General features: G+C 35.4%; 1 protein-coding gene across 4 annotated transcripts; it reads right to left on the minus strand.

The window, feature by feature from the left end:
• Window positions 1-1,905: 1,905 nt before the first annotated feature.
• Window positions 1,906-14,199, minus strand: LOC136231828 (LRR receptor-like serine/threonine-protein kinase FEI 1). Of its 4 annotated transcripts, none has more exons than XM_066020799.1 (15): window positions 13,985-14,199; window positions 13,187-13,263; window positions 12,844-13,072; window positions 12,262-12,397; window positions 11,508-11,579; window positions 11,327-11,398; window positions 8,475-8,546; window positions 7,179-7,250; window positions 7,018-7,089; window positions 6,756-6,847; window positions 6,362-6,517; window positions 5,912-6,244; window positions 4,679-4,924; window positions 3,477-3,610; window positions 1,906-2,731 (listed from the first exon to the last, which is right to left on the minus strand). In XM_066020799.1, exons 3-15 carry the CDS (start codon window positions 12,938-12,940, stop codon window positions 2,513-2,515), a joined length of 1,773 nt encoding a protein of 590 aa, XP_065876871.1. In that variant the 5' UTR covers window positions 12,941-13,072; window positions 13,187-13,263; window positions 13,985-14,199; the 3' UTR covers window positions 1,906-2,512. The 4 variants fall into 4 exon arrangements, with proteins under 4 accessions (XP_065876871.1, XP_065876870.1, XP_065876869.1 ...); XM_066020798.1 differs by lacking the exon at window positions 13,187-13,263 and adding an exon at window positions 13,475-13,554; XM_066020797.1 differs by lacking the exon at window positions 13,187-13,263.
• Window positions 14,200-15,427: the final 1,228 nt, after the last annotated feature.

The following is a 15,427-nucleotide window of genomic DNA, read 5'->3' on the forward strand; positions in this document are numbered from 1 at the left end:
TGTTTGATGAGTTCTGCTCGGGAGTTGGCCTGGAGGTGGGGAATGGTAAGTCCATTAGTTTCTGGTTTGATAACTGGATTGGGGATAAACCGTTAATTGAGGTGTGTTCTTCCCCCCCGCCTAGTGATATACGCAACTGGAGGATTGCCGATGTGGTTGACTCGGAAGGGGACTGGATCTGGTCAAAGTTTGATACTTTCTTTAGCCTTGAGACTCTCCTTAGAATGCGGGGAGTGAAGGTGAGTAATCAAGAGGAAGACTTGGATAGGCACTGTTGGGCGCTGACTAACAATGGAGTTTATTCTTGCAAATCGGCCTTTGAAGCTTTCTCTCTCTTTAGATCTGATCCTCCCTCGGATGTGTGGAAGTCGATTTGGACCCTTAAAGTTCCTTTCCGTATTAGGAGTTTCCTGTGGCTGGGCGTTAAGGACAGGCTTCTTACTAATTCGGATAGGCACAGAAGGCACTTGGCTGATTCTGGAGCTTGCAGTAGATGCAGAGGCCATGTTGAGACTTTGTGCCATGCTCTTAGAGATTGCTCTAATAGTAAAGAGGTTTGGAGGAAAATTCTCCCACACCATATTTTCTCTTCCTTCATGGCACATTCTGAGGTCGACTGGTTCTCTGATGGTGTTAGAGGAAAGTTGCTTCCATACATGGAGCATGGTGACATTTTCTTTGCTATTATCTGTCACCAAGTTTGGAAATGGAGAAACGAGGAGATTTTTGGAGATAAAACTGTTTTTATGACAAACTTAGCTGATTTCTTCTCGAAAAAACTTTTCTCTATTATCGATAGTTTCAAAGGAGAGTCCCTTGCCAGAGCCTCTCAGTGTTGTGATGTCCATCTCGTGGGATGGAGCAGGCCAAGAGAGGGGGTTGTGAAGCTGAATACTGATGGTTCCTGCCTCAGTAACGGTAAGATTGCGGCTGGAGGTGTGCTTAGAGATGTAGGGGGCGTCTGGCTTTCTGGGTTCTCCCAGAATTTAGGGTTGGGTTCTTCCTTTTCTGCGGAGCTCTGGGCTATTCTTACTGGAATCAATCTTGCTAAAAGGGGTGTTAAGAGGCTCTCTGTGGAGTCTGATAATTTGGAAGCAATCAAAATGATTTCTGAGAATCATTCTATGGGTCTTAACAGTCGCAACCTCATCAAAGCTATTATAAGGCTTTGCTCCTCCTTTGAGTTCGTAGAGTTCAGACACATTTTTAGAGAGCAGAATCGTGTTGCTGATCGCTTGGCGGCGGCGGACCATGAAGGGACGTTAGGCGTTACTACCCTTCCTGTTTCCCCTAATTTCATCTCTCATCTTCTCTTAGAAGATATGATTGGGGTTAGCTTCCCTAGGCTAATTCCTGGGTAGTTTGTTGTTATTCATTTTTCTTTTCCTTTTCTACCAAAAAAAAAAAAAAAAATTATAATGAATCTAAAAATGTAAATAAACCTCTTAATTAGACCAGTTCTGTAATTAACCCTCCAAAAGCCAACTGCAAATTTTCAATTGATCCCCTAAACCTATCTTAAAAGACGGAGTAAATACTTATACTTTTTTTTAATTTTATGTTAACTGCACCTTATTCAGTCCAATTAAAAATGCAAGTTCAAAAGGGATAAACACGAGTCTTGACCTATATACTTTTGTTTATAAAAAAAGAACTCATTCCTATTGACAAGACTTGAAATTCCACGAATGATAAATTTGCTCTTCCTTCATAACCATGGACTTGAGTACTTTATTTTTTTTTTTTTTTTTTTTGATAAATGGACTTGAGTACTTTATTAATACCAATTGTCTCCCTCCTATTTCATAATAAGGAAGCTTGCTAATTCTCTCATCAATATTACAAAAAAAATACCACAATAGGGATAAACAATTTGCAATTCAATTTAAAAGTAACTATGCATAATTTTTCAAACAGTTCAATATGTCAAATTAAAATATCAAAGAGTTTCATCAATAAAAATAAATAAATAAACAAGAAACCCATGTCCCTAGCTTATCTGATTATCCAAATAAACATATTTTACAGAAGGGTGAAAACAATAATCTTTTCTTTTTTGGGAAATTCTCAATTTATACAGATTGCATATACACTTAAATTGAGAAGAAATGTGAGATCTGTTTACAACAAATGGCAAAAGCAAATGGAAAATTAAAAAGACGGATCGGATGGATGGAAGGAAGAATGAGCTGTCCTACAAGTGGCAACTTCGATCAAAGGTCTAGTCTTCTTTATATACCCAAACAAAATGAGTAGTAGAACAGAGAAGAGATTCATTCTAATGTAGTGGACCACGACACGACTATCAATTCCTCACATAAAAAAAACTACTTCTGATACACAAATGAAGTGGGTGTGTTGTGTTGTGATATCTGCAGAAAGAATCAATGAATAAAATCAACTTACAAAACTGCTGCAGATTCATTCTAATGCCCCTTCCACCCTCCTCACACAACCTGTAAAATCATGGTCTCCATTCCTATATCTGTCAATATCACCATATATATGCCTTTCATTCCGAGTTTGAATCATCAAAGTAGCTAGGGCACGGGGTCATCACTTCAGACTCCAGTAACTGAACCACCCTGTGCATGGTGGGTCGTTCCTCTGGGGCTGAAGAGACGCATTGTGTGGCAACTGAAAGAAGGGCGTCAAGACTTTCTGTCTGCACTCCCTCACAGTTCGTATCAACAATTTCACGTTGCCTATCCTCCGTCACCAAAAAGTTCAACTGCAAAAGATATGGAGAAAAATGAGTTAAAAAGGAGCGCTGTATAGCTTGATACTATGGCATTTTGAATAAATGATGATGCTTGATGCAATGTCTTGCTTTTGTGACTTCACGTATCTTGCATTAAATACATGTTACAACCTATGTAACAAACCAAGCTAAGGTCTTCAGTTTTCAAACTCGGATCTTTTCCCTCTCACTTACGGAAGAGACTGAGATAAAACATAATATATGCCTAGCTGAATAAACTCATTCAGAGGCTCGCTCACACCCTGAGGCACAACCACATTAATTGGACGGGAGAGACTTGTAACCCTTTCTAAAGGACCAATAACTCTCCTTTTCATGTTGGCCATGAGATGTCCATGTTTACTCTTTTTTCTTTTTCGTCCATTTGCACTGATTACAAAGAGTTCCTCAAAAACTCAAACTAAGCACAATAGCAACTGCCTTCAATTAGAATCGAGATTTGGCCAAATTTGTAAGAAACCTAAAATCCATTAAGAAGTTGGTTTGCATAAACAAGCCAAGTTAATCCGAAATGCAAAACAACACACACATCAAACAACATATACTCTCCAAAACTGCATTCTTCTAGAAACCAGCTACTTTTCATTCCATAGAGTAGATTTTCTTTTTATCCTGAATTTAACATTTTGATTGCCTAGAACGTCAAATCTGAAGCTATCCAGCTTCAACATACAGCAAAACGAAATGATTTATTCTGAATTAAGAAGAGACCTACCCAACCAACAATATTCAGGCCCTTCTCAATGAAGGATGCATCTGTGGGTCGCTTTCCACTTAATACTTCAAGCATCAGGACTCCAAAACTATAAACATCAGTCTTTTCAGTTGCTCTGCCACTCTGCATATACTCTGCAAATAGAGAAAAACAGGCTTAGAATTGAATGCTTGAATATTTCTGTATACTCATAATGTAACATATGGTATTCCAAAATTTATAGAAGAGACCGGCGCGCACAGATGGATACCAGCTAGTTCTTATCTTTACATTGAACCTCTTGACCAGGTCATAAGAAAAAAGTAGGTCTAAGAAAAAAGAAACTGGAAGTCTCAGACCAGCCAAAAGAATTAATTATTGGAACAGAACAGTTCTGTTACATTTTTTAATGTTGCAAGAATTGTATGTGAAGTAAACTCAATCAAAATTCGCATAGATGTACTTTCTTTTCTCAGCAGTAAGTATTCTCGATAATACAAATTCTTCCAAAACTTCTCATTAACCATAGCATAACGTCACTAAGGATATGAAGAATTCTACTCTCTGACAAAGTAAAAGCTATTAGCAAGTCCTAAAATTTTGTACAAAAGCCTGTCATGTGGTAAGCTAAAAGAGCAAAAAAGAAAAAGGAAAACAAAAAAATGAAGTGATCATACAAGGCACCCAGTATAAATTAATAAGAAAACATAAATTTGGTCCTTGTACTTGGCAAAATTTGTCCCTTGTACTTCATTTTTGGCACATTTGGCCCTTGTAATTTAATTTTTCTCAAAATTTGACAATTGATTGGCGAATCCATTAGCACTGTATCACGCACTGCTAAAAGACTTGTGACAAATTGCATCCTCTATCCATGTAACAATGAAGGACAAATTTTACGAAAAATTAGAGTACACTGATAACCATCCCAAAATTGAAGTAGAGAGCATTAATGATATATTATGCCAAGAACAGGGCCGCATGTGCTCAAATTGAAGTATGAGAGTCAATTGATAAATTTGACCAAATAAAAGGACCAAATATTGCCTTTTTCTGAAAGGTAAACTTCATGTAGCAATTTGAAGTTACAAGAAGGTATAAAAAAGTCCTTTGATCACAAATGAGAGTTATAACATACATCAACTTTATGGGAAAATATTCATCTCAAGCAATTGGAGTCAAGTCAGAACAATCCTTTCAGAGTTGAAGCCTTTAGACCTTACCAGGAGCTAGATACCCAAATGTTCCTGCAACAATGGTTGTAATGTGCGACTCTTTGTCCTCCAAGAGTTTGGCTAGTCCAAAGTCAGATACACGAGCCTCCAAATTTCCATCAAGCAAAATGTTGCTTGACTTTATGTCACGATGTATGATTCTTGGTGAACAATCATGATGCAAGTAGGCAAGTCCTTTTGCAGCTCCCAAAATGATATTCAAACGTGCATCCCAGTCCAGCTGTTCAGCTCTTTCTGCAAAATGCTTATAATGTGTTAAAGATGAGAGAGGTTGAGAGAATTCTCAGATGATAATATTATGAAAAGGTACAGAGGTATTTAAACAAAGAATTGGTGTCTAACTAGGAAAGTAAATTGATGCTAATTAATACCTATATTCATTTTAGAAGATAGGATTGTTAGAATTTGGGGTCTTTGAACGTAAGGCTTTAAGGCTTCCTCTTCTAATCAAATCTAACCATCATACCAGAAAAGGTTTATAACAAACCTTGCCTCAAATGACCATCCTTCCCCATACTACCCCAATTCAATCAGCCCTGTTAACAACAAAAGTTATACATGCTCTCCCTTAAGACAATAGTTGCCATAGCAGAAACAAGCATAAGAGAGGGGCCCATAGATCACACTCAAGTGAAATCATAAAACTTTACATTCTATTCCGGGGTTTATTGGGCTGAGGAGAAATAAAAAAAAAAAAAGAGCAGCGAATAATGCCCAACACAACTAGAGCTACATTGCTAATAGTTGCGAAACAGTTGCTACTTCCACTGGTCCCTTGTTGCAGCCCATTTGCCAATAAATTGACAGAAGGGGTGAATGCTCTTATGAATTTCAATGGGACCTCTTGTCCTTCTCAATCAAATAGATGTCACAGGTTAGTGACTAAACCATTCTCTTACACATAATAGCCACAGCAAGAAAAAACTGAAAGCATCGAACCCTAATACTAAAAACATACATCAAAATGGCATGATTTCTTGTAGCACTTCATTGAAAAACTGTCTGAGGCTGCACTTATAAGAAAGCAGCATCTAAATCACCTCACTGTCATAAATTGTCATGCTAGATGGGCAGCTATAATCCGTCACCACGATGTTAGAAAATTGAATAGCATGACATTCTTGAGGGGAACATTTTAGAGGCACATATATGCAATTTACTGATTCCAACATATGAACACCCAAACTAGATAAATGTGAAAATGCATTTCTTAATTTTTACCATGGAGAGCTTCATCTAGACTACCACCAGGAAGGAAATCATATATTAACAATTTTGATGTAGGAGAATTGCAATAGCCTCGCAAGTTCACCAAATAGCGGTGCTTTATGCTTCCTAGAATCTCAAGCTCCCTCTCGAAGTAACGATCAAAGCCCTCATTCAACTTCAAGATTCTTTTCAAAGCAAACACACTGCCATCATCCATTGCAAGCTTGTATACAGTTCCAAATCCTCCGCAACCTATAATGTGTTCCTCATTTAAGTTCTCTAATTTCTTGATTATGTCTCTAGAGGAGTATGGCAAATCCCCATGGAACATTACAATTGAAGCACCTGAAGCAACAAGATCATATAAACTAAAATATTCAGTTTTAGGAACTTAAATTACATTGATGAGAATTACAAAATAAGTTTTAGAAAAATATATCCAATAGTGGCCAAGAATAGCACCTCCACTGACATCCATAGCTATGCTGTCACTTTCATTTTTACCGAACTTCTTATAAAGAAAGCAACCCCAGAAACACATCAGTGCAACAAGAAGAAGCGCACCAACTGTTGCTGAAGCACTGATAAGCAACCGTCCTGAGTATTTCTTCTTCCCACCTTGATTTTGTATTAAAAGTGGTCAAACGTTAATCGAAGTAAACCAACATAATATAATAAAGAGAAACAAATTTCTGCTTTGAATAATTTCAGAAACTTTATTGAATCAGGTTACCATGTCAACTTCAGCCACATGTTATTCATACCTAGTATAGATTTCAGCATTAAGTAACTCAAAAGTATGTTTCATGAATGCAACTATACAACAAAGAATTGATGTTTCATACTTAAAACTGACCTGATTGAGGAGATTGCGAGTTAGGTGAAGGTCCACTATCTTTGCAGTTCACATTGATTTGGTCCCCACACAAACCACGATTGCCAAAGAAACTGAAAGATATGCTTCAATTTTTTAGTTTACACTGAATTGGCTTTTGGTGGCACATTAATTTGACCAAGCGATCAAAATACATGACAAACAATAATTCTCCATAACGCGCCTGACAATCAGTTTATCCTATAATAACCAATAATATATAAGGATATAATGTTGGACTTACGAGCTGCCAGTAAAGTTGAAAAGCACGCCATCAGATGGTATTTGTCCAACAAGAAAATTGTTCGACACGTTGCTTCACATGTGTAACAAGATAAAAAAAATAAGGATCACAGTCAGACTTAAATTTAAAAACACTGACCAGAAAGTAACACAGCTACTCACAAAGTGATGAGTTTATTTAGCTTCCCCAATGATGGTGGGATAGAGCCACTGAGAGAATTGCTCGAAATATCCCTGTCAGACAGAACATTTGATGAATTTCACAAGTTGTCAACACATTACACATAAACAAAATTATTAATTTGGAGGACACAAACATAGAGAATGATGAATACAGTCACTCTTGAAATCATAAGCAAGCAATCCGAAATCATTATTTGGTATTGAATCAGTGACCACATCAAACACATCACACCAAGATAGTTGATCTCTCAGCATTTACAAACAACTCAAAAGGCAGTAGAATCATTACTTATCTTCTGGTTTCTTCTCCTTGCTATTAGTTTCATTTGATTCATTTGATAAAAAGTCGTCTAGATTCTTCTGTTCAAGTCATATAAGGACAAAAAAAAATCCTTTTTTTTTCTTTTTTTGTTTTTTCTTCTTTTAGGTTAACCATTGTTTCATGAATTGAGTCCGGAATGGTATCATGATTGAACTAAAGTGAAGAGTGATTAATTTTTTGTACACGCGATACAAGTAGAATCCTACTCAAGGTTAAACAAGCACTTAAGGCAGTGTAAACATAGGGTTTACACTTAATAAAATCAGTACTTAACTCAAATATATTTTTCTCCCCATGATTAAATAGGACAGTAAACTCATGAGAGCCTGAGGACAACAGTTTGACCATGAACAGCTATTTGGAATTCATTTAATAAATGCTTTCTACTTCTTTTCCATTTGTTCAACTGATAAAATATAATGACAAACTTATACTATCTTCAGAACTAAAGTTTACACTAAATGGTAATATAACAAATTACCGAACATCATTCGACAGATATAATTTATACATTATAGCTATAAATTACCAATAGGCAACAGCTGAAACTCTAATCAGGCCACTTTTATGATTAGCTCAATAGGCAGAATGGCAAAATATTACACAATGATGATCCAGCACGGTAAGTACATGTGGGCATTAACTAGGATTAAAATCCATGGAAGACACTACTGTACACTCATTCTCGTATATCTTCTGAAGAAGAATTAAATGTCACAAACATCACGACTATAATCATGTAGTGAACTTCTGATAGGAACCATAGGATATGAATCACCAAAATCTCAACAAACTCCTACATTACTGAACCATGAGATTCCATTTTGAATTTTAGTTCAGAATAGTGTCAGTATATATGAAGAGAGATAAAATTCCAGCAAAATTTCCGCCAATGTTTTTAAGTTGAAAAAGATGCAAGTTTACCAAGATTCACCATATTGAAAATAACTCACAAATATTGAAGCTCGGATAGGTTCCCCAATTCACTTGGAATTAGTCCACTTAAGTAGTTTCCCTGCAAGTAGCTGCAAGAGAAGACAGATTCAGGATTTACTTAGTGATCCATTTTCAGGAGCCATACAAATAAACCTAACACATATTGATGCAACTATTGAGATCATTCGAAGAACAACTCTAAAATCAAAAAAATAATATGATTTTTTAATTACTCATTAGTTGATTTATAAACTGCCATGTATCCTACAAACAAGGAAAAAGAAACCATACAACATACAAGTAAATAATTAACTTTTGATCTTGCCAATCTTAACCCAAGAAAGGCAGATTTGCTTCAGCATTGACAGCAGACTTTCATGCTTCTTTGAGGTTAAATTTTAAAGCTCAAAGCTCAAGAGAATACAAGAAAATGGTTGCACCCCATAATCATCTCTCACCTCACACCTAAGAGGCCTCCATCCACTAACTCTTTTCAGTATAAATACTCTTTTCAGCCTCTTATTTGTACTCCCGCTTTAAGTTTAATCTCATTATAAGTTTTATCCGAAAATTTACATGATCATAATATAAGCCCAAACTTTAACCATAATACACACATCAAGTAGATTTAAATTTTCAAGTACCAATATAAGTACAATGAAAACACAAACACCCAAACCACTATAATTTATTAGTTTCCTTTTTGAAGCCAAATTTCAAATGAATTGATGCATTATCAGAAATATTTATGTCACTTCCACAAGTATATTATATATTATGTTAAAAGCGTAGCCAGAAGAACAGACTGAAAAATTAGCCAAGAAACTAATAAAACATGTACTGTATAAATTATCTTGAGATGAATTTGAATTTCAAAAAACCCAGCCTCCTGCTCATGAAAAGTTGGTTAAGCCTTCAAACTGAAATCAAAGGTATTATATCATATGCTATGCCACATATCAGTATGAACGCTTCATAGCTTATTCGAGATACCACTAGCTGAAATTTTCTGGTGAAATTCTTTTTTGTTATATCTTGCAAACTTAGGAATCTATAGTAGTCAGCATACTTTGATGTATAAACAAGAAGAATTCATGTTTACTTTCTATAAATAAACTAACAATACCTTTGAGAAGGTGAAGGTTTAAATAGAAGAGCAATTAAAAATAAAAATAAAAAATTAGTTTTAGCAGTTTATTATGTATATCTAACCTGCAAACTATCAGCTCAACGACATATAATTATATTTCTGTACAAGAGTTCAACTGAAGAATCAAAAGGAAATATGGTAGTGGATAGGACGGAGTGGAGGGAGCGAATCTGTGTCGCTGACACGACTTGATTTTCACGGTTTTATATGATGGTTCATGTTAGCCGACCCCGAATCATTTCGGGACTAAGGCTTTGTTGTTGTTGTTGTTGTTATATAGAGGTTTAGAAATCTAGACAGCAGAATTTTCCAAAAATAAAGTTTATGTTTTCTTATCCTTCTGTTTGGTAAATTAATGAATTTTTATGTGTGTAACAATATTTGACACCTGCCTTTATGCGGATACATAAGTTAAAATGGCCATAAATTGATATGATGCAATAAAGCTCAAGCTGAATGCATACAGTAATACTAATAATCTATCTACACTACAGTGAATTTTATGGAACATTTTGGGACGGAAGACTTGAAACTAATGTGCTTACCACTAAACAAACAAGGTTCAATTCAAACAAGTTGCAATTCAATTTCAACTTAAACCCTAATGCTATTGAATTGAGACCACCGCAGTTATTAAAGGCACCTTAGGGGTCCTGGAGCCTTGGCGCATGGTGCTAGTGCGCCTGTGCGACACAAGGCGCATTAACGAAACAAAATGTATAATACTATAAATGACAATGATTGAATTATAAGAAATGATAAATTCTAAAATCAAAATGCAATAAAACCAAACCATGACAATATTCTTAATCATAAATATATATAACCTGGAATGAATATCCCATATCTTAAATCTAAAGTTCAATTGTTCAATTAAATAGTAAATCCTAAGTTGATTGACTAATAGCCACTTCTGGGCCTGTTCTTGAAATTCTCTGCTGTTCACTTTCAAAAACAATTTTCTACGCTTCACTTTCAAAAACAGTTCTCAGCGTTGCTTCTTTGATCATTCTATTATTTTTCACGTATGCAATATGCTATTGCTCTGTTTCTTCTCTGTTCTATTTCCCTCTGATTCTTTCTCTCCTATTTTTTTATGTTGTGCGATTGTCTCTCTTTAAATTCAAGTGTATCTTTTTTATATTTATTTTGGACCCTGGATGTGTCTAATCCAATGGTAAATATCACTCTTTTAGAAAACCCTAAAAAAGCATGTATGCCACCATGGTACGCCTCTGATCACTGTGTGCAGCACCCACCATAGGGGATGCGGAGGCACCAAACCTGGCGCCTTGTGCACCATTGGCACGTCATTAACTATGGAGACCATGGAGTTTATTAATAATGAGCTCCAAACGTTTGATGACAAGTGGGATTCCATTTATGCAAAGAAATACAATGCGAAATCCACAAATTTATAAATCACTCGCTTGTTTAATCTTAGAACAGCAATTCTTAATCACCACATCCAAAACATATGATGAACACCAAATCAAAAATCTCAAGAAAGATGGTAATTCCTTCAATGAAAATCAAGCAGTCATACTCCTTGTAAATAGCCTTTGCAGGCCGTAAAACAATGAAAAGAAACAATACATCAATTGAATTCTGCAGTAGTTTGCAAGTGAACAAATATAAGAGCCAAAAGGTTAATTCAATAGGATAAAGCAGCAGGTTGGCCAATTTAGGAAAATTGAAATTCAACATCAGGATACATACATTCCCTGCAGCTCTGTGCAATTGCCTAATTCTGAAGGAATTGTTCCATAAAAATTGTTATTGTATAGAGCTCTGCAACAAATCAAGCAAAAGAAACACATCAGCATATAAGTCTTCCCTCCAAATTCAGCTACAACGCAACAATTTATTAGAAAAGGCCAGAAATCCAGAAAATTCATACAAAATCCTCAGGTGCTGTAGCTTCCCAATTTCAGGTGATATAGGACCACTCAGTTTGTGATTCTTCAAACTCCTAGAAGATAATTTAGAAAAATCAATCAAATACCAAAATTTAAATGCAACACAAAAAGCAATAGAATATATGCCTTCTCAGCATTGTCAAACAGAACTTAAAAGGTGCACAAGGATGACAAAACCCTTAAAACGTCACCAGAAATTCAACCCTAAGAAAGGATTATCCTCATATTTGAACTTGGAAAATGTTAGGACATCACTCAAATTTCAGGTGGTAGTACCTTCACATAATTAATCTGGCAAAGTATTAATGAATATTTATGGCATAAACATACCATAATTTCAACAAGAAATATCAAGCAATATTAAGAAAATTAATTTATCACAATGAGATTGGAAGACAACATAAGAACAGCACAGGCAAACAATTGGCTTTAAAATCCGCTGCACTCAGCTCATATGCATTTTCTATTCTTCAAAAATGAAAATGGAACCATTACAGTTTTTAAGATACATACATCGCGGCAATTGATAAGATAACAGAGGTATAGTATTAGTTTTGTCGTTGTTGATTTTTTTTCGCATTATCACTAACAAACGTGCTCAATAAGAAGGTAATGCGGAAGATCTTACAGACTCAATCTTCCTTGCATTCTAGCATCACATTGATGATGATGATGATGATTCTTAGATTAATTAAAAGCAATTATGGAAAGAAAATAAATTGTAGAAGAACTCACAAAAATATTACTCTCTTGGTTTTTTTATCACATGTCACACCCCTCCAACTACATGGGTCAGGATCCTCAGGCCTCCATAGAGGAAGGATACCATCTGAACTAACAATTGCATTCTTGAAGTTTAGAAGTGCCTCGCCTACAAAATCACAAAAAGTAAAATCCACATCATAACACAATGAACTTGAGCACATGCGCCTCCACATACTGGCATGTGCAGAGAAGAAAGTGACAATATCTAGAATTTGTTTTGAAAAAACACAGGTAATGCACATATCTATTTCAGAAGGAAAATAAAACACATCCCAACTAGAAATAAATTGCTGAAGGAAGAAAATGGCTGCATCATGAAGCTTCCTTCACTGCAAGCCTGATATCAAATGACTTAGTAGACAAAATTTTTAAGGATAATGGCATGGTTGAAAGAGTATTCCGGATTATTTCCCATACAAAATTTTAGATGCAAGGATGTAGGACAGTGCCAAAATACAAAGAACTAAACCATATATTATAAACATTTGCTCAAAAAAGTTTATCAGCACCTCAATGCATTAACAGAGAGGAGAAAAACGCAAATTCACATACCATCAGAATTGATAGCTCCACTATTGCTTATAAGGACATAAAGCAGTAGAATGCAAACAAGCCAAGGCAGTTGACATCTCCTCAGACAGATAGCCATACTGGCATTGGTCAAGCATAATATATCCACTGCAAATCATCTGATAGACCAAGATCCAAAATGCTTTCCTAGTAACATATGGTTATGTTGCTGGTGACACCCTCTGGAGCCACGGAGAAAGAATAAGATTTCCTGGAAAAAAATAAGAGTTGCAATAAGATCAGCGGGCAGAGGAATGTACAACGCAACAAAAACAAAAATTGTGCCATTAAATCTAAATTGAAATTGAAACATCAATACACTTACTAGAATAATATATCTACTTATATACTCTTTTTCACAAATTTTATCGCAACTTCCACTAGACCATGTTTACAGCTATCCTGCTAAACAAAATTAACTTTTCCTGAAATTAAATGCCAAGCGAGCATGAAACTTAAAAAATACAAGTAAAATGCAAAGCATTGCCTAGTGAGATAATAATGAGAATTCAAGTTTATAATAGGAGTTCTCTAGATGTTATTTTCTAAATTACAGCTTATGCTAGAAAATAACGTCCCAATTAATCAATTCAGCCATTATTGGAAACTTTACCAAGACATTAAATCTAGGCTGGAAAGAACAATCTAATCAGAACCATTGGCACTTTATATCCAAAGTCATCCACCACGTATCTAACAGAAACAGAATAATCACAATAGTAAGTTGATGCAATTAACTGCCGTAATCTCTATAATAATTAAAAAGGAAAGAGAAGAAAATAAAATCTAAAACAACGAAACTTCAACTACTCCATTGCCAAAACACATAACTACTCAGCTCAAAATCACCAATTGGGAGCTAAAGCACACTAAACAAGAAATCGAATTTGGAGAATGCTTAAACCCTAAAATAAATTAATTGCTCCAAAAAAGGTTCAATTATTTACAGTTCTTAACACCTTAACCGACAATTGCTGTCCTATATAAGTTCCTAGAAAATAATAAAAAAGATGATCGAAAATACAGTAAAAATGAAGAAAATACCTGATAATCAAAGAAAAATCATGAAGAAAATTTAGGGAAAATAGGAGAATGAAGAACTGAAAACATCAAGAGAACTGACCTTAGATTCGATCTGTGGATGTGAAGAGAATGAATGGATGAGCTGTAAAGTGATACCAAACAGAAGAAAACAAAATGTAAACAAAACACCAAAAAACCCACTTCTATATTTTTATTTGCTTCGAGCAATGATTTTTTCCTTTTCTGTTCTTTTCTTTAGAGAGAGAGAGTGAGAGAGAGTGAGTATGTGACTGTGTTTTAGTGACTAGTGAGAGGAATAGATGCCCGGAATTAATAAAAGGAGCATCATCCTAACCGCACCGATCAGAGATAAGGCACTTCACACGTGCGAGACAGACGTTCCCCACGTACCAACCGACGCTGCTTCAATATCAAACTACAGAATTACCCTTCCCGTGACACATTTTTTTACGTGGTAACCACAGAACTTGCACCTTAAATAAAGTTTTTTTTTTTTTTTTTTGAATTGGAACACCTTAAATAAAGTTATTGTTTGTGAAATAGAGTTTAGATTTTAATTATTATTAACCGTTACTGGTGTTTATATAGAATTTAGTTAATTATTAATCGTTGTTTGTAATAAAATGATAAAATTAAGGAAATTTGGCTTTTTATCTCTTTTTTATTTCTAACTATAAAAACTTTTAAAGTTGGATTGGTTTCAATTTCATGTCTTCTTTTTTTTTTTTGATGAAAATGCTCATTATATTCTTGTTGAGTGTATAACTGAAAATATAATTAGTGTTTTTCTTATATCAGCTCATTTTTTTAGCTGGTTTTTCGACGTATATTTTTGCTAATGAATCTATCACGAACGTTGCTGTTGCGGCGGTTATCTATTAGAGTCTATAGTGTAATCGGAATGAGCTTGTTTGGAGTAATTCTTTTTCGTCGGTGGGAGTAATTTTTAGCAATCACCGTTTTTTCGGTGGAACAGTGTCATACACATCAATCTAATGCTTTTACTACCCCCAACTTGACAGCTCGTTGGTTACCCCTGCCCCTGGTTCGCTTATTTGTAATGTCAATGTTGTTGTGTTTCCATTGTCTCAACGTGTTGGATATGGTTTCATTTTGAGGAACTCTGAGGGTTTTGTGTTTGCTGGAAATTGTAGGCTTCCTTACACTAGTGATGTGTTGATTGTTGAAAGTCTTAGTGTGAGGGAAGCTTTAAGCTGGCTGAAGGCAAATGGGTTTCAAGATGTCACGCTTCAATCAGATTCTCAACTTTTAGTTCAAGCTATCTGTGAGCACCCGATCCTTTAACTTGGAAAGGTCTGTTTTTACAATACACCGTCACTTAATATTTTTAAGGGCGACGATTGGCGTGTCCCTTCTGGTGTATGCATTATTTTACTTATTAGCCTTTTATCACGTTTTTAGGCTAATAAACATATATGTCAGTGTCGCCACCTGGGATTAATGTCCGGGAACATATATATTAGATGACATATGGGATCACAACATGTCATCACTTCATAGT

Source organism: Euphorbia lathyris, chromosome 6 (genome assembly GCF_963576675.1).
Source record: "Euphorbia lathyris chromosome 6, ddEupLath1.1, whole genome shotgun sequence".
NCBI classification, from domain to species: domain Eukaryota; kingdom Viridiplantae; phylum Streptophyta; class Magnoliopsida; order Malpighiales; family Euphorbiaceae; genus Euphorbia; species Euphorbia lathyris.

Coding starts and splice junctions, on each gene's coding strand:
- LOC136231828 (XM_066020797.1), bottom strand. CDS start 12,940: ATGGCTATCTGTCTGAGGAGATGTCAACTGCCTTGGCTTGTTTGCATT. Junction 8,547..11,326: donor TGCACAGAGCTGCAGGGAAT/GTATGTATCCTG, acceptor CTTCTCTTGCAG/CTACTTGCAGGGAAACTACT. Junction 7,251..8,474: donor CTATCCGAGCTTCAATATTT/GTGAGTTATTTT, acceptor TCTGTCTGACAG/GGATATTTCGAGCAATTCTC.